Here is a 26,303-nt window from a genome sequence, read left to right as displayed (position 1 = left end):
TTGTGGTAAACTATCACTGCAAGCAATGAAGAGGCGAGTGAGGGCAAAGTGAACTGGACAGATATGCCCTGCTGGTGCACTGCAAAATCGGCTCACCTGGAGTTAGAGCCGTGCTGGTTGGAGTGGACAATTCGGAGGGAAGAAGGTGGGACAGAGGAGTTCCGATGCCAGTCCAACTCACTCACGCACTGAGTGAGTCAGGGGGACTGGCAGTTCCTTTTCCAACAGAGTACATGACAGAAGTTAATCAGTAGGCAACGCAGTGGGAGAGTTCCTTGCCTTTTCATTAGTGTTATGGCATCTGTCATGTATATCTGATCAGGTAGGCTTGAGACCTGATTTGATATCCTAATTGAAAGGATGAATTTCCAAGATGGAGTTGCACACTGTCACAGGCTACAATTTCTCATCCTGTTCATCTTTTCTATGATCAGAAAACACTGCTGGTTATATAAAAAAAGGTGCACTGTGGTTCGGAGGTATGTTGTTTGGTTTGTTTGTATATCTGTACTGTCGGGTGACAATAAACTTGAAGTTGAACTTGAATTTTGAGCAATATAGCAGTCTCTTGGTATCACTGTGAGATGTCAAAACAGCTATGTGCTTGAATTTTGTGTTGATCATGAGTCACCAACTTGCTGACGTGGTTGAGGGTGCTATTGTTTAATTTGTCTTTCACTGATAGCCATAAGAAAAAGGCTGTAGTATCAAATAGCTCAACGCCATAGGGGGATTTGAAGATGAGTGCTTTTGAATGTTTAAAAGGAGAAAATGAATCTGGATGATGGCTGCAAAGGCAAGGCTAATATGTGAATAGACCTTCTTTAGGATGGAATATAGGTTGTGGAATTCTAGGAATTTATTGGCAATCCATCCAGGGTGAACTGAGAGGCCAGGGGATTGGACATTTGGTATATTGAAACTGACACTGACAAAAGTATTGTTCAGGATTTAAGTAGCAAAGTTTTGAGGCAAAGACAAAAAAAATGCAATGGAATAAAAAAAAATTAAAAAAGAACTGAAAATGTCAAGTTTCAAAGTAAGTTGAGGGCAGAAGAGATTGCAGATTTAGAAACAAAGAATACTGGATACAGTCAGCAGGTAAAGCAGCAACTGTGGAAGCAAAAAGTGCTTGTCAGTGTTTTCAGTGAGCCAGACCTTGCACAAGGACTGAGAGGGAAAGGGTAAGATTGCCAGCAGATATTATTATCAGGATGAGGTGGGGCAGGCTGGTTGGTGATGAGAGAAACCAGATGAGATGATTTGTCAGTCCTGCCAAAGGGTTTCGGTCCAAAACACCAACTGTACTTTTTTCCATAGATACTGCCTGGCCTGCTGAATTCCTCCAGCATTTTGTGTGTGTGGTTCAGATTTCCAGCGTCTGCAGATTTTTTCTTGTTTGTGAGGTGATTGCTTTTGGGTGTGTGGAATGGGCAGATGAAATCAGGTGAGCAACGGGATGGACAAAAAAAAAGTCTAGGTTGATGAATGAGTGTGCAAGTGGATGCATGGGTTATCTGAAATGGAAAATATTACATTGGGTTGTAAGCTACCTAAATTGAATAAGATAATATTTTGAGTTTAGTCTGACCAGCACTGAGGAAAGGTAAGGGGAAAACAGGTCCATGTGGAAGTGGGAAAGAGAACTAAGAAGAATTACAACCAGAATTTCCAGAGTCTTTACAGAGCACTGTTTGCAAAACAGTCGCCTTATATATGTTTGGTTTCTCCAATATAAAGGAGACTTCATTGTCAATATACACTGTTGGCCTCCATGAATGCTTCTTGACCCGAGTTCTCCTAATGTTTTTTTCAAAGTACAGTTGGCCCTCCTTATCCGCGAGTTCCGCATCCACGAATTCAACCAACCGCAAATCGAGAAAACCCAGAAAGTGCTCTTCCAGCACTTAATGCTCGAGCATGTACAAACTTTTTTTTCTTGTCATTATTCCCTAAACAATGCAGTATAAAGACTATTTTGTATAGCATTTACATTGTATTAAGTATTGTAAGTAATATAGAGATGATTTAAAGTGTATGGGAGGATGTGCGTGGGATTGAAAAAAATCGGAAGTTCTCTTACTAAGTAAGTCGGAACAGGTACATCTGGTATTATTTAGCGTCAGTTAGTCAAACGTTTGTCTTAGTATATAGTATATATTTTACCTTTCTATGCATATAAAACTTAAGAACATATGTTTCAGCACTGAGCTTGAGAATCAGTGACAGACTGTTTTCGAGTGCACTCTCCGTCCGTGCTGGGTTGATATGGAGGATCAAAAATACAAAATCCCAAAACCCAATAATTAAACTACTGCGTTACTTAGTAATAATTGTAGCTTTCATCGGGGCAGGGCCTTTCTCACTTTATCCTTTAAAATTGTTCCGATCGTTGACCGACGTAGCCTAACGCTTTTACAATGACTGATGGCGTTTCACCTTTTTCCGATCACTTTATTATTTCCATTTTATTTTCAATCGTGATCGTGATTATTTTTGTGAACAGAAACACTGCGTATTCAGAGTTCTGCTGCCGGGTCCTAATGTCCACTATACTGAGACAGGTTAAATAAGGACTGGGGTTCCACTGGTTTTGAAGGTCCACTGCATTAAGACAGGTCGAATAAGGGACTTGAGCATCCGCATTTTTTGGTATCCAAGAGGGGTCCCACAACCCAATCCCTCGCGGATAAGGAGGGCCGACTGTAAACAACAACATTTTCAAAATGTAGAACTAATCTGTCTTTGCCTCAAAGGATAAGTTTGTATTCTGCCCTTTCTGAACTCTTATTAAGGGTTAAGTAACAGCATATCTCTGGTGGGACATATGGCAACTAATTAGGGATTCCAGAGTCCCAGATAACAAGAGTTTGTGATGATACTCATGAGAATGCCAAATTATTTTCGTAGGTTGCTTGTGCTTTTGTGAATGCCAGTCAGAAAATTAATGGAAAAAAGTAAAATTAAGTTGATTGAAAATTTGTCAGCTGCTTCATCTGTTGACTCAATATAATGTTTGAAATATTTCTGGTACTTTGTGTTTGGAATGAATCCTCCACACGTATTATTTTGATCTTATTCCTTGTGAATACAGAATCTATGCCAAAGGGTTATTAAATTCTACCACTATTGAAGAAAGAGGATAATCTAGAAAGCTATGGATCAGTTGACTTTATAGTGATGAAGACATTAATGTAAATAACCATCAGGGCTAAAATAGTTTTTCATTTGGAAAGTCATAGGTTATTCAAGAAGATCCCATTTTTTTAATGAAGAAAATTGTTCTCATTATTGCAAATGACTTATTTATGGAATAAGAAGATGTAGCAGTAGATATATACATGGATTCTTGAAATACATTTGACAAACTGCCACGCAGGAGACTTGTTAAAGTGACAAATTAAAATTAAGCAGAAAAATTAAGCAGTATTGGTACAGAATTCACCCAACGGCGGGAAACAACGCTGATGCATGGATATTTTTCAAACTGGATAGAGATAAATGCTGGCTGGTGGTGTTCCCCCAAGGGTTAGTTTTGTGTTCATTGCTCTTCAGTTGTTATAAACCAACTTTATAGAGACGCATAACTTGCAATATAGTGTATGGTGATGAGGATACGTGCAGTCATTGGGGTAACAAAAAGGTGGCATAGCAAGGTGAAGAAGTCTATTGATAAACATTGGGAAGATTAAAATGGAAAAGAAGGATCGTATAAATGGTATGAGTTTGAAAAGTGTAGAGATATATGTCCCTATTGTGAGTAGTAAGATGTTGTTAAAGTTGCCAGAATTGCAGATTATTTTGGTTTTCAAATAAGAGTGTAAATACTGAAAGAGAAGAAATTATGCTAGATTTTTAAAAATTATAAATCACTGCCAAAGCCATAGTTAGGTGATTATCAAAGTCACATTTCAAGAAAGTGAGATTTTCAAGATTTTGAGAATTCAAGGTTTCATTTGTGAGATTGGAAGGGTTATGAATATTCTCTTTGACACGCGGTTGTAAGAGTAACCTGGTAGAAGTTTTCATGATGAGCTGGTCCTGTGACAAGTACTTGTGATCGTATATTTAAATCAGACGGAGTTAGGATCTGTACACTGTCTAAAAGGGGGATGGAAATTGATTTCACAAATCATTTTAAAAGGATGTTGGACAAGTAAAGTTTGAGAAATCTATAGAATTAGAGATGAAGCGGTTGTATGTAATGGATGATGCCACATCATTAAGCAAACAGATATTGTAGGCCAAACGCCATGTGTTTTTATTCTGTCAATGAAAGGCAGCATGAGTTTAGCTTACTGGATAACTGTTCAAAATTACTACTTACTCAAACCAACTTGCTTTAAGTTACTAATTTGTTTTGTAGATTTAATACGAGGCAGATTTGTCAGTACACAGTAGTCAAGTGATTTGTATTTCAAAATATTATTTAATGCCTTGTATGCAGGGATTAAAATGTAATTTATTGAAATAGGATTTCACTGGTGTGATTTCTGAACCAATTGAATCTCACATTCCAAACAATCTTCAGGATAAGAACTTGGTTCCATGGGCATACCATCAAAGAACTATTTAATAATATAGTGAAAAAAGCTGTAAATGTTTCAAAAAAGAATATTAATGTTATTTAGTTGTTGCAAACCATATGTTCAGTTTAATTTCAAGTTCTGCTTTTTTGATTGTGAGATGATGTATATTTGATAGATCTTTTAAGGATCGTTTATTTTACTTTGAAATGTTACCCTCAGATTAGATTTTAGTTTACAAGTAAGATTTGGATGGAGAGAGTTAGTGGTTTGGTTGAAGTGGGAGAGTTTATTTGTTTTGGGATGAATTTGGTGTTAGGAATGTAACTTTGTTTTAAGTTATGTAGGCCAAGGCTCTTATCCTGCAACTGTATTCCCTGTGAATTATTGAACAGAAAGTGTATGCGTTCCATTTATTATAATTAATTAAATCTGAATATATTTTAATGCACAGTTAGAAAATGTGCTTTACTGTAGAAGGTACACAGTTGTCCATTTATCTCCCAAATAAGTCTTGCTTTTACAATAAGCTGAAAAGCACAACCTCTTCCACATAATCTCTTCCACATTTCTCCACTGACCTGATAGAGGTGTATAAGTTGATGAGTGGCATTGATTGAGTGAATAGCCAGTGGCTTTTTGCCAAGGCTGAAATGGCTATCAAGAGGGGGGCATGGTTTTAAGGTGCTTGGAAATAAGTACCGAGGGGATGTCAGAGGTAAGTTTTTCACACAGTGTGGTGGGTTCATGGAATGTACTGCCGGCAGTGGTGGTGGAAGCAGGTACAATAGGGTCTTTTAAGAGCCTCTTGGATAAGCCTCTTTTTTTCCTAAGCTCTATGTACCTATGTGTGTGGCGTGTGGCCAAGGGGTTAGGGTGTTTGACTAGCGACCTGAAGGTTGTGAGTTTGAACCCAGCCGAGGCAGCATGTGTGTCCTTGAGCAAGATACTTAACCCCACAATGCTCCCAGCTGAAAAATGGGTACCGGCAAAAAAGTGCTGGGGGTCAACCTCACAATAGACTGGCGTCCTATCTGGAGGTGGCGGGGTGGGGGGGGGGGGGGTTGTCTTGTACTCTCAGTCGCTTCATACCACAGAAACTGGTGTAACCCCCTGGGTCGCTTCAGGCTTGCTCAGCTTATTCTCGTCTAGGGGGAGCAGCCTTCGGCCCCGCCAAACTGGGTAACCAGCTGGTGTGGATGCTGTGTGATGTCCCCGCCTCGCCCAAAAACAGACAGTACACCATATGCAATTAAATGAGTACAATTTATAAAGGTTACTATAACTAAGTGATTAATAACGATACAGTATATATGAAGAGAAAAAAGAAAGAAAAGGCGCCAAACTTATCAAAGTCCAAACCACTTCGTGCACAACCGTTGGAGCTCAATTTCTGAAGTCTTCTGGCCACCATTCGATCCCCTCCGAACTCCTCGACTTGCAGCTCAGGACCCTCCGAACTCCTCGACTCGCAGCTCAGGTCCCTCCAAGTGGTCAACCAAGCACATCTAGCTTCCTGTAACAAAGAAAAAAGAAGAAACCCCCTTTACGCCACAGAAACTGGCATAAGCACCGGCCTGATGAGCCACAAAGGCTCGGGACAGGACTTTGACTTTTTTGATGTACCTATGTGCTAGGGAAATTCTAGATGGTCTCTAGAGTAGGTTACATGTTTGGCGCAACATTGTGGGCCAAAGGACCTGTAATGTGCTGTAAATTTCCATGTATTCTGATTCTGACATCTTATGGTCTCAGATTGCAAAATAAAAGACATTTAGTGGTCATTTTGATATAAAAGAGGAGATGCTACCAAAAGAATAATATTTAGTCTCCAGTTTCAATTGATAAAAGAAATCTAAAGTTTGGCTATAGAGGGATTGCTGCAGTGATCTTTGGTGCAATCACATGACAGCTTTGGGTTACATAATTTAATATAAATAAAGCATAGAATACAAGAGTTGTAGTGTGAAATATTTTAAATTTCTCAATCTGATTTTGTAACATGGAGGTTGATATATTTTCTGAGATTAGGAAGATCTCAGATTACAATGGAAATTTTGATTATTGGTAATTCCGCTGGAGTTACGACATAAAACACTTGAAGTTGGTAGATTAAATGAAAAGTACAAAAGTTAAGCAGACATTTAAAGGTTATTTCTAATCTTTTACATTTTGTACATGGTCAAATAAGTTATGAAGATGGTATCTGATATCTTTTTGATGGGTTTGAAGAATGCAAAGATTATTGAAAAACTAGTTCACTTAGTATGAAGAACCTTGTGACTCAAACTAATTGCAAATGCATTTGTAGGGACTTTTGTATTTGTGTATTAACACCTTTCAAGTTGCATCGTTTTATAAAGAGTACAATATGGAATCATAAAATTAGATATAACTTAATTACTATTTTATTCAGTAAAATGTATTGCTTTAGATGAGTTTTATGGTTTCTCAGAAGTGTTCGGATAACAATGAAGATTGTTTTGTGCTTATGTGTCAGTAGCAAAACTCTTGACTTAATGGCCCTTCTTTTGTTTCAGGATGAGCTGACAGCGCTAAATGTTAAACAAGGTTTTAACAATCAGCCTGCAGTGTCTGGGGATGAACATGGTACCGCAAAGAATGTCAACTTCAATCCTGGCAAGGTGAGGTTCTCAAAGTCTCCTTGGAAAGTACCCAATCTTCAATGTCAAGGTTGAATAACAAAAGGCTATACGTTGTAAGTGACAGGTTGACAGTGGGTCAGGATATCTGGCCTACTGCTGGAATTTAAGTGTTTCAGGTTGAGGAGCTTGGTGGAGGCATATGGTGATCACCATCCCACCAACTTCAGACTGGCCACTTGCTGATAAACGTTACATGAAATGAAGCTGGAATCCTGTGCTACAAATAATCTAAACTCTGCTTAATATATATTTTTTGTACGCTTAACCACTGAAGGCCTCTAGCTGAGTAAGATCCCAGGATGAAATGACATTATCTGACTCTAATTGGGTCTCGGTTGTCTGGAGTAGTGTGAGAAAGCCCTTAATTGCAGGTTCATGTTCCAGCTTTACAAAAGCTAACCAGATCTCAATATTTTTGGTTACACACAGTCATTGACTCTATTTTTCTCTTATTTATTTTTGAAACGAGTTCAATAGATTTACATTAAAATGCTTGTAGATTGAAAACTTTGTCATTTTAAGTCACCATGGTAAAGCATCTTTAAATTACTGTTGATCTGGAAAACTTGGATACTTTATCTTGAACAGTCATATTTTGACTGTAATGTTTGTCTTACATAAGGTGTAATATGTCATTTGCATTTCTGATCTGTAGCTCTACAGGTGATTCCAAATCTGAATTTCAGGTCCTGGTCTAACAGCCCTTTCTAAACTATGTTTGGACACATTGATCACAATAATAGCATTGATCTATAGGATGTCCATAATTACTGGCTTTCCTCCACAAGAACCACTATCCCATGTAGCTACTCGTCAATTTGCACTCTTTTTGCTCAAAGTGATTATGTGAGTCTTTTAAGCTTTCTTCTCTAACTGCCAGTACCTGGCTAAACAGAGCTATTGTGTATTGTGCCAGAAATGGTGTGAGGTCTTTCTTAAAAGGAAACATAGAATCTATATCTTGTGGAACATATAATCAAGGTCAAAGTGATGTATCAAGTAAACCAAGAACTTTAGCCAATTTGAAGAACACATTCCCACTTACAAACTGTGTTTTGTTTTCCAAAATACATTTGCAGTGGTTTGGCATCTAATTTAATTTTACACCCTATGCTTAATAAATCACTTGGTATAATGACCAAGTGTATGGTTGAAATATACCTGGCCGACAGAGATACTGATGGACGTATTCAGCATTTCTCTGGAACAATTCATTGTTCCCTCGGTTTTCAAGGTGGCACCATCATTCTAGTGTCAAAGAAGAAGACAATAACCTGCCTAATTGACTTGTCCATCTGGTGGCATTAACATTATGAAATGCTTTGAGTGGCTGGTCATGGAGCACATTAAAGCCTCTCTCCCAGTTATAGTGGAACTTTTCCAGATCATTTATTGCTTAAATTGGTTCACTGATGCTGAAATAGTCTCAGCCCTCCGGTCTGTCTTGTCCCACCTGGCAAATTGTGTCTCATATGCTAGAGTGCTGTTTATAGATTTCAATTCGTCATTCAACGCCATCTTACCTCAATCTGGTGGGGATACTGTCCTAGCTGGTTCTCAACATCTGCAATTGGATACTGAACTTCTTAACAGTAAAGTCTTAGTCAGTCTGTACGGGCAGCAACATGATTATGCTGAGGACTGGTGTTCCCCAAGGCTGTTTGCTCAGCCCGCTGCTGCTTACACTGCTGATGCATGACTGTTGTAGGATCCAGCTCCAACCGTGTCATCAAGTTGGCAGATGAGACAGCAGTCAAAGAGGATGTTGGATGGTTTGCTCAGATCCTTAATAATACTAAGGACTCTGTGTATGCAGCTCTCCTGATAAATGTCCCAGATGAATGGTAGGGAGACCTCCTATGATCTTGTCAGCTGTTCTCACAGTCCATTGTCTTCTCCTCGTTCAGGCTTAGGTTGTTCTTCTCACACCAATCCACCTTGGCCTTATCAAGAACAATGACAAGATGGAGTATAGAGAGGAAGTGAAGCAGCTGGTGGCTTGGTGTGAGAAGAACAACCTAAGCCTGAATGTGGAGAAGACAAAGGAAGTCATTTTTGGACTTCAGGAAGATGCAGACAAACAATCCCCCTCCCTGAATATATGACTCCTCTGTAGAGAGAGTTAAGTGCACCAAGGTCCTTGGAGTTCATGTTGCAAATGACCTCACCTTGTCCTTCAATATCACCTCCCTGAACAAGAAGGCACAGCAGTGCCTGCACTTCCTAAGAAGATTTAGGCAAGCAAGGCTCCTACTCCCCGTCTTAACTGCATTTTACAGGAGTGCTGTTGAGAGCTTCCTGACAAGTTGTTTCCCCATCTGGTATGGGGGCAGTTGGGCATCGGACCAGAAGTCCCTACAGAGGATTATGAGAACAGCTCAGAGGATCATAGAGGTCTCCCTACCATCTATTGGGGATATTTATCAGGAGTGCTGCATACGCAGGGCCCTTAGTATTATTAAGGATCCCACCTATCTATCCAGCATTCTCTTTGACTTTCTACTATCAGGCAGAAGACTCCATTGGATAAGGACAATGGTCAGGATGAGAAGCAGTTTCTTTCCCCCAGACCACTAGGCTTCTGAATTCCCAGCTGCATCGTATTTGAAGTGTCATCAGTTCATCTGTTCTGTACCTTACAATATTTAGTATTAATGCACTTTAGCTTGTAATTTATGTGTGATTCATCTGTAGATTTTGTAGTTACCTTCATAAGTTATCGTGTGTTAGGGTGATCCTTGAAGTGGATGGGTTGCAGCAGCAGAAGACCACAGACATACACTCAGTGGTCACTTTATTAGGTACAGGAGATATGTAATTAAGTGGCCACTCAGTATAATTTGTTTCCATTTCCCAGGGAAATCAAATTTGACATGGAGCTGTCAAGTCACCTGTTAACAAGTCATTTGTCAACTTGTTCAAATTTGGCTATACTTATTCAGTGATAAGTGGAAAAGGTAAAGGGCTGAAGGAGGAGGTGCCTGTTAGGAGTGGAGAGTGGACCATGGTGGAAAGGGATGGAGAAGGTGGGGGTGGTGGAGGTAATAGGCAGATGAGGAGAAGAAGAGAGGTAAGAGTGGGGCAAAATGGGTTGGGGAAATTACCAGAAGTTGGGAAAATTTGTGTTTATATCATCTGGCTGGAGGCGATCAGGAGGAATATCAGGTGTTGTTCCTCCAACTTGAGAGTGGCTTCATCACAACGGAGGAGGCGACGAATGAAACTGTTGGAATTGGAGTGGGGATTGGAATGTAAGTGGTTGGCCACTCGGATATTCTGCTTGTTGTAGATGGAGCAAATGAGTTCAATGAAATGGTCCTCCAATCTTTGTTGGGTCTCACCATTGTAGAAGAGGCCATATTTCATCCCCTTCCCTAATTCACCTGGCTTTACCTATCACCGTCTAGCTCGTACTCCTTCCCCTTTGCCCATCTTATTCTGGCTTCTTCCCCCTTCTTTTCTGGTGCTGATGAAGGGTTTTGGCCAGAAATGTTGAAGTTTTATTCCTTTCCATTGATGCTGCCTGACCTGTTGAGTTCCCAAACTGTGTGTGTTACTTTAGATTTCTAGCATCTCTTGTGTTATTCTTGTTCAGTGCCACTATTGGTACTTTATATATTTAAAGAAAAAGGAAAAGTTGAAAAAAACTTTTAAGTTGCTTTTGGGTGCATGTATGAAGGATATTTGAAGTAGTCCATACTGATGAGGCCAGTATGGATCGAATTTCTTAGTAGGAGGAGCTCCCAGAGCCTATCAAGCATTTTATCAGGTTCACTAAAGATTTAAGACCATAAGACATGAACAGAATCAGGCCATTTGGCCCATTGAGTCTGTTCTGCTTTTCAATCATGGCTTATTTATTTTTTCTTCTCAACTCTAAACCCCTTGCCTTTTCCCTGTAACCTTTGATGCCCTTACTATTTAAGTAACTTTCAATCTCTGTTTTAAGTATACCCAATCACTTGACCTCCACAGCCATCTGTAGTAATGAATTCCACAGATTTACCACCCTCTGGCTAAAGAAATTCTTCCTCATCTCTATTCTAAAGAGATGTCCTGAGGTTGTGCCCTTGACACAACCCACTATTTGAAACATCTTCTACACATACACTCTATGTAAAGTCTTTTAATATTTTATCGGTTTCAATAAGAATCCTCCCTTCCTCGCTTATTCTTCTAAATTCCAGCAGGTAGAGGTCCAGAGGTCCAGAGCTGTCAAAACACTCCTCATACATTAATCCTTTCATTTCTGTGATTATTCTTGAGCACTCTTTGGACCCTCTCTGATGCCGACACATTCTCTCTTAGGTAAGAGGCCCAGAATTGCTTTCAATACTCCAACTGTGATCTGATCATTGCCCTTTTTTATTCAGATTATTAATTTATTAAGGTCCTTCTGTAAACTCCATGCTTCCTTAATGCTACCTGCCCCTCCACCTATTTTTGTATAATCTGCAAAATTGACCTCAACGCCATCAATTCTGTCATCCAGATCATTAACATACAGTGGTGCTAGAAAGTTTGTGAATCTTGTAGAATTTTCTTTATTTCTGCATAACATGACCTAAAATGTGATCAGATTTTCAGGTAGGTCCTAAAATTAGATAAAGAAAACCCAATTAAATAATTAACACAAACATGTTATACTTGTTCGTTTATTTATTGAGAAAAATAATCCAATATTACATATTTGTTGGAAAAAAGTATGTGAATCTTTACTTTCAGTAACTGGTGTGACCCCTTTGTATAGCAATAACTTCAAGTGTTTTTGGTAACTGTTGATCAATTCTACACATTGGGTTGGAGAAATTTTAGACCATTCCTCCTTACAAAGCTGCTTCAATTCTGCGATGTTGGTGGGCTTCCTTGCATGAACTGCATGCTTCAGGTCCTTCTGAAGCATTTCTATAGGATTAAGATCAGGACTTTGACTCGGCCATTCCAAGTTAGGAATTTTCTTCCTTTTAAACCATTCTGTTGTTGATTTACTCTTGTGTTTCGGATCATTGTCTTACTTCATTATCCAACTTCTATTATTCTTCAGGGTGACGGACTGCTACCCTGATATTCTCCTGTAAAATGTCTTGATACAACTTTGAATTCATTGCTCCCTCAATGATTGCAAGCTGTCCAGGCCCTGAGGCAGCAAAGCAGCCCCAAGCCATAATGCTTCTTTCGCCATGCTTCACATTTGGTATGAGGTTTTGGTGTTGGTGTGCAGTGCCCTTTTTCCTCCAAACAGAGCAATGCGCATTTCTGCCAAAAAGATCAACCTTTGACCTACCTGTTCACAAAATATTGTCCCAGAAGTGTTGTAGAACATCCAGATGGTCTTTTGCAAACTTGAGACCTGCAGCATTGCTTTTTTTTTAGAAGCTGTGGTGTCCTTCCATGAACACCATTCTTGTTCAGTGTTTTTCTTATAGTGGACACATGAACAGAGACTTTAGCAAGTTTCAGAGTTTTCTGCAGGCCTTTTGCTGTTACCCTTGGATTCTTTTTCACCTTCCTCAGTATTGCACATTGTGCTCTTGATGTAGTCTTTGCAGGATGTCTACTGCTAGTGAGAGTAGCAACAGGACATAGTTTCCTCCATTTGTAGATTTGTAGATTTGTAGATTTCCTCTTACTGCGGACTGATAAATACTTTTGCAGCCTTTTCCAGCTTCATTCTTCTTCTAAGGTGCTGTGAAATTGTTATGAGACATGGTGCACATAAACAGATCTTTCTTGAGAGGAGCAGGGTCTGTCGGTAACCTGACTTTGTGTGTCTTTTTATAGGGCAAGGTACCTGAAAAACCCCACACCTCCAATCTTATCTCATTGATTGGAACACCTGACTCCTGTAGAAGACATTATCCCAGAGGCTTGCATACTTTTCCCAACAAGTACATGTAATTTTGGATCATTTTTCTTAATAAACAAATGAACAAATATAATGTTTTTGTGTTATTTAATTGTATTCTCGTTATCTAGTTTTAGGACCTGTGAAGATCTGATCACATTTGAGGTCATATTTAAGCAGAAATAGAGAAAATTCTACTGGGTTCACAAACTTTCTAGCAGCACTGTATAATGTGAAAATCTTTCCTGTAATACTGTGGGATTTTATCTTGTTTAGCAGCCTCATGTGCGGCACCTTGTCAAAAGCCTTTGGAAAATCCAAGAAAACACCATCTATTGACTCTCTTGCCTATCCTACCTACTTATTACTTATTGTTGTTTGCCTCACTCCCTTCTTAAAGAGTGTACTGATATTTATGATTTTCCAGACCTCTGAACCGTTCTAGCATCTAGTGATTCTTGAAATATCACTACAAATGCCTCTACAATTTCTTCAACTACCTCTTTCAGAACCCTGGAATGTAGTCCATCTGGCGCAGGTAACTTGTCTACCTCTCAGCTTTCCAAACACCACCTCAGTGATAAAGTTGACACACACTTGTGTCCACTGACACTCTTGGAATTTCTGGCATGCTGCTGGTATCTTTTACAGTGAAGACTGATGTAAAGTACTTACTCAGTTTGTCTGCCAATTCTTTGTCCTCCTATTACTACCTTTCCAGCATCATTTTCTAGTGGTCCACTCATTTCTCTCTTTTATTCTTTATATATCTAAAAAATCTTCTGGTATCCTCTTTTGTGTTATTGGTTAGCTTACCCTAATATTTTAATCTTTTTCCTCATTGTTATTTTGGTTGCCTTTGTTGATTTTTCAAAGTTTTCCATTCCTCTAACTTCCCACTAATTTTTGCTATATTTTATGTCCTCTCTATTGCTTTTATGCTCTCTGACTTCCGTTGTCAGCCACAGTTGCCTCATCCTTCCTTTAGATTGCTGTTTCTTTTTTGAGATGAACCAATCCTTGTCATCTGGATTGCTCCCAGAAGTTCTCTCATTGTCCCTGCAGTTCCCTTTGCTCCACTGTAGTAGCAATGCATCCTATTTTAGCTTCTCTCTTGAAGTGCAGGGTGAATTCTATCATATTATGATCATTGCCTCCTAAGGGTTCCTTTAAGCTCCTTAATCAAATCTGGTTCATTACATAAAATGCAATCCAAAAGATCCCCCATGACCATCGTAACATTGTCCTTCTTGCACACCATTAAATTTTTTGAGCAGCCTGCATTAAAACTGTACCTCTGTAAGGAATCAGCCAGAGGTGTGAATAATAATCTGACCAAAGATATAAGGGGTAAAGAGAGAGGGAGCAATTGGGACCCTTTTGGTGAGGTTGGGATCAGAAATGTATGAAAATGCTGCAAAGAGAAGCTGGTAATTGTTGTAGTTGCAAAAGAGGAGCTAGTAATTGGTGTAGTTTTCATTATTGCTTGCAAAGGTTGTCCTTTAAATGTAAACAAGGAGCAAACATTCCAGTCTAAAATCTTAATAGTAGCATTTCACTTTTTGAGAGAATGTGTATCAATTTAGATTTGTTTCCATCTTATTGTGATCAAGAGGATTGTACAATAAATACCTATCGATTGTGATGCATGATAAGCATACCAAGATTAAGTTTGGCAGTGGTGAAGGCACTTTTCTGTCTCCTGCCCCTCTCCCACCAACAGACAATTCATGTGACGTGAATGAAATTTCACAGTAAAGGTGAATTCTTTGTGGCTGTAAGAAAAAGATTCATTTAATATTGGAGGTATTGGATTAAGGGAATATATTCTACAATTTTAATACTGCAAACAAAAGCAGAACATAACATCTTCAGGTAACCAAATATTAACTAATGTATGTGTGGTTTCCAGAGGAAATGAAGCTATTACAGTATCTGTGTGAAAATTAGCAACTTAAAAACCACAGATGCTGGAAATCTGACAATAGAAAATCCTATATACGCTTAGTTGGTTAGGCAGTGTATAGTTTTTTTTCAGGTTGAAGCCACCTTATCAGAACTGGTAAGGGAGAAAATAATGGAGAACCATAGCATCGGCAGTTTCTTCCCTCCAGTACAGTTTGACCTGCTGAATTCTTTCAGCAGACTGTGTGTTTCTGGAAGAGGGTAAACAAGTTACTTTTACATTAGTGGTCGCCAACCCATTGATCGCGATCGACTAGTCGATCTTTAGTCCTTCCCAGTAGATCCCGAAAGAAAAGTGAAAAATAAATACACAAGTACTGTTGAGAGATTGTTCCCGGGTTGCGGGGTTTTAGTTCAGTTCTTTATTCTCAGTGTGCATGCGTGTAGCTCCCCGCACTACACAGTGTAATTCAATGGTCCCCAGCCACCAGGCTGTGAGGAAACAATATGAGTCATCTGCACCTTTCCTCATTCCCTGTCAGCCCACTGTTGAACTTGAACCCACGCGAGGTCATCAGTTGCCTAAATGCAGCGATACCCTCGCACCAGGGATCACTGGTTGGCCTCGGGCGACTGGCGGGAAGTGCCGTCGCTACTGGCCTGGAGCGCTGCTTCTAAACCTGTTCAGCACACCGAATGTTCAGGGGGAACCCGGTGCTAAAATATTTGCAGATGACCTAATTCGGGCTCAGGGTTTCATAAGTATCAGAGCAGCTACCTCGCTGCGATCTACTGAAACAAACTTTTGTTGGCTGATAGATCCTACAAGGGGGCGGGCGGACGCTCTGTCACACTCCTTCCTCAGTCGGTCACTCTCTCTGGACTGTGACTGCCACAGCCCCGTTACAGGAACCTCCAACCCTAACCTTGTTCTCTCACCCCACCCATGACCAGCCGCACCTGGCCAAGGCGTCTGGCGGCAGGTAGGCGGGAAGCTGGAGTTCGGCCCCGGAGGCTGTCTAATGAGGCAATGAAGCCCTCAAAACTGCTTCGGTACCTGAGTCCAAGCGCCCTGTACTTAAAGACAAACCCACTGAGTTTTTCCAGCGGAAAAAACGTGAGCAGCACGAGACAGTAGCTAAGTGCCGAGAGCCACGAAAACTAAATTGTGCAATAAGGAACCTGTTTTGAGTATCGCTGTATTCCTGTCAGCTGGTCTGCAAGAATATTGTTAACATTAAACCGGTCCGCGGTGCAAAAAAAGGGTGGGTACCCCTGTAGAAGTACATTATTTCTACTTCTGGGTTGTGGGGTTTTACTTCTGGTCTCTTCTGCCCCGGTGCACATGCGTGTAACTAATTGATCTGGGGTCAATCTTGCCTTTTACTAGGGCCGAGGTAGGGGATTTTGGGCTTAAAAAGGTTGGTGAGCGCTATTTTTACATTATAAAAGGGAGGGGAGAGTTGCAAAGGACAAATGGAATATCTATGCTCTGTGGGCAAGTTATAGGGTCATTCAGGTAATAGATCAATAGGGGCACCTAAAGAGAGGGGGAAAAAAGCAAAAGCTATGAAATGTTGACAGTTAGGGAGTGAGAATACAAGCAAAGGATCCTAGATATTTGCAAAGTGCAGGGTTGTAGCATATTTCAAATGGGCCCGGCTATACAAGTGGAGAAAGAAAAATTAAACCAATATCACTAGATGACTTAGAATAGAATAAGCAATTCTGATATAATCAAAGTCATTTGCCTGTAGTTATACAGTATGCCATTGCAAATAGAAGGTTTTGTTAGGCAAATCGTCCAGACTAAGAGAGGGATAGAGAATGAAATTGGCAGCTGGGAGTTATGAGTCATCTCTGTGTGCTTGAATGGAAGTACTTTGCAAAGTAATCACTCAAAATGCTTTTGGTTTCAGTAATGTTGAGGAGTTAATGTTGTAAATACAGAATACAGTAAACTAAATTGGAGGAAAGGCAAGTGGATTGCTGCCTTACTTAGAAATGGGCTCATTCAACCACACCAGTTATGTCAACCTCCTTGTTCTTTGAGTGCTGTAAGTTCAAAGAGGAAATGACAGTACTGGATATGAAGAGGGTAATGCCTCCAAAATACTTCTTGGATTCTTACTTTCATCCTGTATAGATCTATTAACGGTCAATTGCAGATGCAACATATAATTTACCACTCCGTACTTTTTATCTAGCCCACCACCTTCTGAATTTGTATTTTTGTTCACTAAAGACCAATTCTGATATACAGTTTTACCCCACTGTACGAAAGTAGAGCGTTCCTATGAAACCTTTCGTAAGCCAAAATGGCATAAAGTGAAGAAGCAACTACCATTAATTTATATGGGAAAAATTTTTGAGCATTCCCAGACCCAAAAAATAACCTACCAAATCATACCAAATAGCACATAAAACCTAAAATAACACTAACATATAATAAAAGCAGGAATAATAATACCACAGCCTGTATAAAGTAGAAATGATTTATGTACAGTGTAGTTTCACTTAACAGAATCAGGAAGATTTAGCCAAAACCGATTTGTAGAAAAAAATCAGCAGGTACAGGCATGCGCATGCACCTGCCCATGCAAGGCTTCATGGTCATGGTAGTCTTTCTCGGGGTAAACACAAGTTTACTTAGCTTCCTTTTACTAGCCCACTAGTCTACTTAGTTGAACTCATTGTTACATTGAATAGTCATTGTTTTAATCCTTCACTTTTTCGCAGTGCATTATTAGTATTGCTTCATACTCGATAATTTCATTGACATTTTGCTTTCAATTTCCATGTTGCTCTGAACTTCACATGGCCCAGCTGTCTCAGTTGTACATCCTGTTAAAACGCTGACTGTATTCTAACAGTTCCTTTGTCCCCATATTTTTCTGATGACAAGACTTTGAAATGTCTTCCTGAACTGTCTTCCCCTCTACTTGTTCCACAGACTTGCACTTGTAGGATATCAAATTTGTGTTCTCCCTCTTTAACAGTTATTCGCTTTCTCTCTACCTAATTGCCCCTATCAACCCAATGACCAGTTGACCTCTATTACTTACCCCATGCAACATTGACTTTGCACTTTCAGGGCTATTTCCTTTGTCATATCTATCTTTACTTCAGCTTTTTTGCAATTGAAAACTATCTTGTTTTTTTTCTTCACAGACAAAATTCTGTTTCTTTGTTCACAGTGGCTGCATGACCTGCAAAGTACTTGAGGACTGAGAATATTGTACATTTGGAAATGTGAATCTTCTGATGAGATACTAAGCTGCTTTTTCAAATAATCTATAGATACCCTGTGGTGCTAACTAAAGATTAGCAAAATGCCGCTGTTCAGACCAAACACTTCCAACAAAGATTGGGATAAGACAAATTATTTGAGGATTACTTTTATGGCATTTTATAACGTTCAAAACAGTAGCTGCTAATGTATATAAAGCCACTTTATTAGATACCTCCTGTACCCAGTAAAGTGGAGACTGAGTATATGTTCATCTGTTACTATTGCCCGCCTACTTCAAGGCTCGACATGCTGTGTTTTCAGATGTCCTGTTCTGCACACCACTATTGCAATGCATGGTTATTTGAGTTACTTTCACCTTCCTGTCAGTTTGTACAAGTCTGGCTATTCTCTTCTAACATCTCATTAACAAAGCATTTTTGTCCACACAAATGTTCATCACTGGATGTTTGTTTTTGTTTCCCGTACCATTCTCTGTTAACTCCTGAGACTGTATTTGAATCAAATACACTGTATTTGAACAATGTATTTATTGTCATTGTCATGTGTTGTATAATTTGTTCACAGTAGTGCATGGAAATTCCATAAAGTCAGCAGTTTCTGAGATCTCAAACTACTATATCTGTTACCAAAAATCATTCCATGGCTAAAGTCAATCAGATCACATTTGTTTCATCTTTTGATGCTTGGTCTGAATAAAAGCATGTCTGCATGCTTTTTTGTATTGAGTTGCTGCCAATTGGTCCTTCAGATATTTGCACTAACGAGCGGGTGTACACGTGTACCAAATAAAATGGCTTTTGAGTGTATATTGGAGTTTGTAGTGATTTGCTTGATATAAAGTGCATTGAAACTCGTTATTTTGTGCTGAGGTAACTAACAGGTCAAAATGAATGTGCTCAATTTTATTTAGATGAAGGGTGCTTTTTTGGAAGCTTACATTTGATTAGGGCAGCTACATCTTGTATGGTAGGATAATTGATAGTATAGAGGAAGTTCTGCTTCTTGGATATTAATACTCATCCAGAGCTCCTCAGCACTTTTATCTCCACAAAAGCTTGCTGCTGCTGCTTCCTTACTCCACCCTAGCTCTCGATCACGATTGCCTTGCCAGGAATGACAACAGAAGTGTCTCCCTGCAAGGAGAATCGTGGCATGGTCCTCCACAATTCATTCAAGTGGAAGGGCCACTGTCTAAGTCCCAGTGGATGCATCTTTCCCATGTGCCAATGAAGAAAATTGCAGGGAGAAGTATTAACATGACCACTTTTGACCTTAATAAAATTAGTTTGCTCAGTTAATTGAGTGGGACTGTGAAGCATCCTCAAATTAGTTTGCCTGAAGTATTTGTCTCCATCTTATATTTGCTTTATGAAGATATCCAACCCCTTATCTTATCTATTAGGACCACAGTCTGGCTTGAAACCCGATTGCATAATCAATTAGATTCTTCCCTCAGTCATTCTTGCAGTAATGCTGCACTTGCCTTCAGATTTCCAACAAATTATAGCTGAGCAATAAAAAGAATGGAAAACTATTCAACCTACATTGCTTTACATTGTCCTTTATAGTTGAGTTGCAGTATGTGGACGATGCATACATATACATGCAATTTGAAACCAAGTTCCAAGCCATTTTCTGCTAATACCCAAGAGTGGATTTAGCAAGTTTCTTTTGTACCTAAAATCCACAAAACAAATGTCCTCAACCAATTAGCTGTTGTTGTATGACATTACTTTCTGACAATAAAGATTAATGTAGAGGCATCCCATAATCCTTTACCTAAATTTCTGCAAAGGTAGACACTGATAAAATTTACTTCAGCTAGCAGTCTGAGGGAAAAGTGTGTTTGAATTTTAAGGATTCAGTCTTGACAAAGTGTCAATACTAGCTGGGCAGCAGTGATCCCTGTCCTCCTCAAAAATTATATTTATTTCTAAGATTTAGACTGCTGACAACAAGCACTTCAGAACACCGGAGGGGTATCACTGTCTCCACAAAATACTCTCATTCATTGGCAGGATAAGCAATTCACTAACTTGCCCAGGCCAGCTTTCCCAGCATTGAGTTGACTTGGACGGGCTACTTTGTATGCATCACCTCATTGCAGATTTTTGAAACCTCTTCTAAGCTCTGTCATGGCAAGAGATCTTCCATTGAGGAAAAGAAGTGATTCAAAGCTGTACATAAAGTTGTCTTAATATATCGCGGTGTGCCCAACTGCTCATGGCCTGGCCTGCTGCTATACAAAATGAAAGAATTTTAATATTACTATTTGTGGTCGTAAACAATATTTGTTAAATCTATTTCATAGGAATAAACCCTACAACTAGTCAATATGATTTATATGCTTTTGTTGAAAAAAGATTTGCCAGGATGTCTTCTGCTCTTTTTGTATAGACATGGATTTTTGTCATTCAACAATGGGATCAAGCAGAAAAGAGTGATTTTCATCTCACTTAAAATTTGGTAGATTTACTAACATTTTGAGCCTTTTGTGCTGTTTTTAAGGTCCAACAGTTTTTTTTTTGTACATGTTATGTTGGGCCATCATTTTCTGACCATGAGTGCGAGTTGTTTTGAGCATACTTAATTATAAGGGAGCTTTCAGTTTATATCGTGGTTTAGAGAGGCAGTAATATAAACTAATTCTAATTCATAGAAGTATTTTAAGAATTTTTTTAATATTGTCATTCAAGGTTTCCTGCATAATTGCTCTGATATGAGTATTTGTAACAATGGTGGTAATGTATGCTTGTGATGCAAGGCCTTTTCAAATCTTTATTCAACTGTGTTGCAGATCAGCTCCTACTTCAGCAGTATAATTGCTGAGAAGTTGAGATGTAACACATTCCCAGATACTGGCAGAAGGAAGCCTCAGGTTAATCAAAAAGACAATTTCTGGCTTGTCACTGCTCGTTCTCAGCCTTCAATACATAATTGGTTTACTGATCTGGCTGGAACCAAACCGCTAACTCAGCTTGCAAAAAAGGTAAGCTTTCTTTGATACCAACTTATACAGGATGCATTAATATTTGATTTATGTAAAGCTTAGGTTCTTCAATTGATAGAGTTTAAGCCCAATAATCCTGCTGAGTTTTGAACCATAAAATGCGTCTTTGAGAATTAAAGAAAGAATTGAAGATCGTTGTACCAGCAACAGGTAGAATAACTTATAGCTTTTGTACTCTCTTAGCTATCTTAATAAAACCAAGAATTCCATTTTTGGGCAGTTTTTTTTCCATCTTTTCTACCTTTAAGGAATGGAATAATTTACCCAGGTTTCATTATTTTCACATGGCCTTAAGAAATCCCATTTAGTTCATTTTGCTTATCCTCTCTTTTTCCATCAAAATATATCACTCCTCACTTTTTGTATTAAATTTCATAAATATCTCATCTGTAGCCTCCTGATACAGTTTGATGAAATCTTCATTGACATTTCAGAATTTTGTATTATCCAGAGAAATTAGGCCATCTTTATTTAAGTCCAAGGTTTGAATAAGTGATCCTTTTATTGATTTGAAGGGTCCAACTCTTACAAGTAATTCTTCATCAACTGTCCTTTAGCCAATTTTGTAACTGTGCTGTGACCATTCCTTTAATCCTGTAGGTTTTTAATTTTGCTAACAAGTATTATGCTTTGTTAAATGCCTTTGGAAAATAGATGTACACTACAACTAAAACACTGGCCTCCTTTAATACTGTTAATATTTTCTTACTGTTGTTCAACCAAGTCAGAAGAATACAGCTTACTATTAACAAACCTGTAGTGACTTATTAATTCATATTTTTCCAAGAACCAATTACTTTGTCCTTCTATGCTACTTCAAAAAAATTATTTCATTTAAGTTAGGGTAACTGATAAGTGGTTGCTGTCATGGCAAGGAAACAGGTCCTTTGCCCATTAGCTGCATGAGAGTCACCTATTTACACACTTCTAGTTTGCTCCACATATTCCCATCAACTGTGCCCAGATTGTACAATTCATCTATACACTATACAATGGCCAAATAACCTAACAAGCCTCATGTTTTAGTGTTGTCATTTTTAAATTTGAGATTTGCCCACCTCCAGTTTTGTTTAAGTATTCACCTGAAATGGATCAATTGTCATATATTAATTACATCCATTTTATCTGTATTCAAATCCTATTGGTATTATCTCCTTCTCTACAGCTACATTGCCAGCACTTCTCCCCACTGGGAATTGCTACAAAAGTCTGAAAGTTATCTAGACTGGGTATAGTCTATTTTGCTGGGTTTCCATAGTTTAGACTCTATGGTATAGATAATGTTCGGCATCTTGTATCATTCCTTAATTTCTCTTCAATTTTGCTCCTCTATCTTCTTCCCTCTATTTGGCAATCTGTTGTTTACAACCAGTAACATATTGTTTTATTTGTAATGTATTTTGGCAAGTGGTTCTGCAAACCCCTTCACACCGCTTGTGTCTTAGCACAGTCCAGTAATTGTTTGGATGATCCTGAGATGAATGCATGATCACACTTAAATGTACCTTATGTCTGGCCTCACGATATCACCTTGCTGATGACTAGCATATGAGTGCAGCGCATGAATTTCTGTGGGGTCACTGATCTTAAGTAATGAGATAAGTGAAGCTAATTTTTCTCCCAATCCAATACTGTTTTCTTCCTCTGAACATTGCCTTTTTGATGCTACTGTTAAGGCTGATTTATACTTCTGTGTCAAATCTACGACGTAGGTACAGCGTAGTCGTGTACCCTACGCTGTAGCCTGACACGCACCTCCGGAAAAATGTAACTACATGTCGTGGCAGCGCAGACCACAACAACTGTGATTGGTCCTCTTGGTAGCATCGCACTTCTTCTTACGCATTTTGGGTTGCTTCTCTTGCCATTTTCGAGTTGAGAGAGAAGAAGAACGTGAGTTGGAAAATGGACCATTTTCCATGAGAGGTTAATTGAGGAAGTCCGAACATATGTACATTTGTACAACTCTTCATCGCCATACTATAAAGACTGCCAAATGGCATCAAATTCGTAGAAAGAAATTTCCACAAACATCGGTTTGGACATCACGGAATGCAAAAAGAAATGGAAAATTAGGGATAAGTACGTGTGCATCCGGAAAAGACTCGCCGAGAGGAGCGGGGACCCAGGTGGAAAAAAGTGCCCGCGTTTTATTTGCTTTCTTAGCTGGCATCACATACTAAGCACTGGGAAACAGAGTCAAATTATGATGACAACAAGGTAAATATGTTCTTTGTGTCCTAAACCTCTATGTTGTAGTAAACGTTTAGGCTAGCTTGGAAGCTAGCAATACTGTCTTGTTGTAAACACGGCATATTGATTTGCGCAAAGATAATGCTTCCGTGAAACAAAAATGTACAGTTCGCCCTCCTCATCCATGAGGGATTGGTTCTGGGACCCTCTGCAGACATCCAAAAGACATGGATGCTTAAGTTCCTTATATAAAACGGCGTAGTATTTGCATATAACCTATGCACATCCTCCTGTATACTTTAAATCATCTCTAGATTACTTACAATACCTAATACAATGTAAATGCTATGTAAATAGTTGTTATACTGTAATGTTTAGGGAATATTGACAAGAAAAAAACTGTACATTTTCCTCTCACTCACAACGCAAGCAGCGAACGAACGAGACGCGAGGCGAACAATGATCAAACAATGAGTAGAAATTGTAATACCTGTACAGTAGTTGTTACACTTGTTTAGGGAATAAGGTCGCTATGGAGGAGGGTTAATAGTACTGAAGTCAGGAACTGTGGAGGTAGAGGGCTGAGGATCTACGAGTGTTGAACGTCAAGACTTCAGAATTATAGGAAGCTATCTCTTTTTCTTTGCATCATCAAACAAATCTTGCAGTGGTTGTAGGGATGTTGTTATCCTTTGGGTGACATGGAAGCTTTGTTCTACTGAAGGATCGAACAACAAGTGCTTGAAGAACATTTCCGAGTTTTCTTGATTCATGATTGGTTGAATTCGCGCATGTGAAACTTGCAGATAAGGAGGGCTGACTGTAATACGTATAATGCTGTAATTGTATCTGGCTTGCTCATAATGCAAACGCAATAGCCATTATTCTGCCGAATGCAGCCATATGCCGTTTACTCGTTTTCATAGCTCTGCCAATCCATGTACAATGTAACCCCGAGGACTGGGGGTCTGTTCTTCCCAGTATATATATAATCACACAAAGCAGGCACTATTACATGAAATTAATTTTCATTGAATTCATTGTCTGTGACATAGCTGGAAAGGGACACATGAGATTGTTGTGTAAGGGGAATGCAGTATCACCAATGATTATGTGTGGGATTTGACTCCTGTTCCAGGAAGATTGGCTGGTGGGGGCAGGTTCAGTTTATGTTCAAGCAGCACAGAACCAAATCTGCTCTCCTTGAAGATGCCCCCGTCACTTTCCTGTCTGTATCCCCCTACATCCACCATGGTAAACCGATATCTGGCATTGCAGATAGCCATCAGGACAATGGAGTGTGCGCCCTCGTAGTAGTTGCTCCCGGCGTGCGGCGGTACCTTGATGTTCACGTGTTTTCCGTCTATGCTGCCGACACAGTTCGGAAAGTTCCATAGTCACCAAAAATCAGCTGTAGTAGCTTCCCATTGGGTGACTGAAGGGCAGGGAAGGAACTTTGACTGCAGTGCTTTCCATAAAGCTATATAGACCTCCAAAATTATGGAGGATACTGTGCTTGATGTCAGTTTGTAGCTTGCTGCTACAGCCTGTTGACTTCCTTCTGAAGCTACAACTCTAACGGTGATTGCCAGTCTCTGAGTAATGTCTATAGGCATACTGTGCGTGCACTGAGGCAAAATAAATGGTTGGAGACGACAAACCAAATCTTCAAATGTACCTGCCGACATCCAAAAATAATTGAAATGCATTTCCTTGCCCATGTCTCTCAGTGGCCGGACAAGCACAGAAAATTCACCCTCCTTCGTCCTCAACCCATTCAGTGGTCACACACACCATCTCCTCTGACGCCTTCTCTCTTTTCTGCGTTGCAAAAATTTCAATAAAAGTAACTCTTGTTCAACATTTATTTACTCCAGCTCCAACATGATGCGCTCAGTAGTTGCCATTGTTTGAAGTACACAAAGAAACTCAACACGAAGAACCACAACACGGTGGCGTAGAAACTCCACCACCAGCTAGCCTTTTGGTGGTGAATTGCAGAGCAATGCAGACACACCAACGCACAAGTATAAATGCTCACAAGGTGTAGGCCACTTGTGTAGGCTATGGCGTAGAGCCTATGCAGAAGTATAAATTAGCCTTTATGTCATTCCACAAAAATAGTGCTATTGAGCTTTTGTTCCAGCAAACCACAGCTGCATGTCTAATCTCGTTTACCTGTTTAATGTTTTGTAGGATTGTATTTCAATTTGTCACAGAGTTTATGCAGAAAAATATTGGGATTTAAAAAAAATCTAATTTGACCTCTATGCTATTTCAGGTGCCTATATTTAGTAAGAAAGAAGAAGTGTTTGGCTATCTGGCCAAGTACTCTGTGCCAGTAATGAGAGCAGCTTGGCTGATAAAAATGACGTGTGCCTATTATGCGGCAATAACAGAAACCAAGATGAAGAAACGCCACGTCATAGATCCATGTATAGGTAAGGTTAACAATAAAACTTGAATTATTATGGAAGAGTTTATTCGACATTTGTATATGATCTGGAGTTGCATTGGTAAGTGTATTACATAAACAATTTGATTTTGCATCAGCAGCATGCCGTGCTAGAGATTAAATGCTACATTTTGTTGAAATTTATTGTGCGGGAAAAGTTCATGCACTTCACTGGTTTAGTTCTTTCCCCCTAAAGTGACTGCAATGCAGCTTTAGGCATTGCAGTTATTTGTGCGATTGAATGCAATGAATTTAACAACATTGTTAGATCAAAGCTGGAGTTCTAGAATGTGTTTATTATTTCTGCATATCTTTTGCAATGCTTTTCAGAAATACAGTATCACATGCACAAAATGCTGGTGGAACACAGCAGGCCAGGCAGCATCGACGAAGGGTCTCGGCCCGAAACATCAACAGTGCTTCTCCCTATAGATGCTGCCTGGCCTGTTG

General features: G+C 39.4%; 1 protein-coding gene across 2 annotated transcripts in view; it reads left to right on the top strand.

Moving 5' to 3' along the window:
* med12 (mediator complex subunit 12) overlaps positions 1-26,303 on the top strand; it is a 134,806-nt gene that overhangs the window by 9,526 nt on the left and 98,977 nt on the right. For both annotated transcript variants that reach the window (XM_059977036.1, XM_059977035.1), the window contains exons 2-4: positions 7,067-7,171; positions 20,993-21,184; positions 25,680-25,839. In XM_059977036.1, the coding sequence (XP_059833019.1) occupies positions 7,067-7,171; positions 20,993-21,184; positions 25,680-25,839 (457 nt within the window). The remainder of the gene's footprint in view (positions 1-7,066; positions 7,172-20,992; positions 21,185-25,679; positions 25,840-26,303) is intronic.

Source organism: Hypanus sabinus, chromosome 8 (assembly GCF_030144855.1).
Source record: "Hypanus sabinus isolate sHypSab1 chromosome 8, sHypSab1.hap1, whole genome shotgun sequence".
NCBI classification, from domain to species: Eukaryota; Metazoa; Chordata; class Chondrichthyes; order Myliobatiformes; family Dasyatidae; genus Hypanus; species Hypanus sabinus.
Note: the sequence above shows the minus strand (reverse complement) of the source record. Positions and strands in the feature narration are given on the sequence as shown.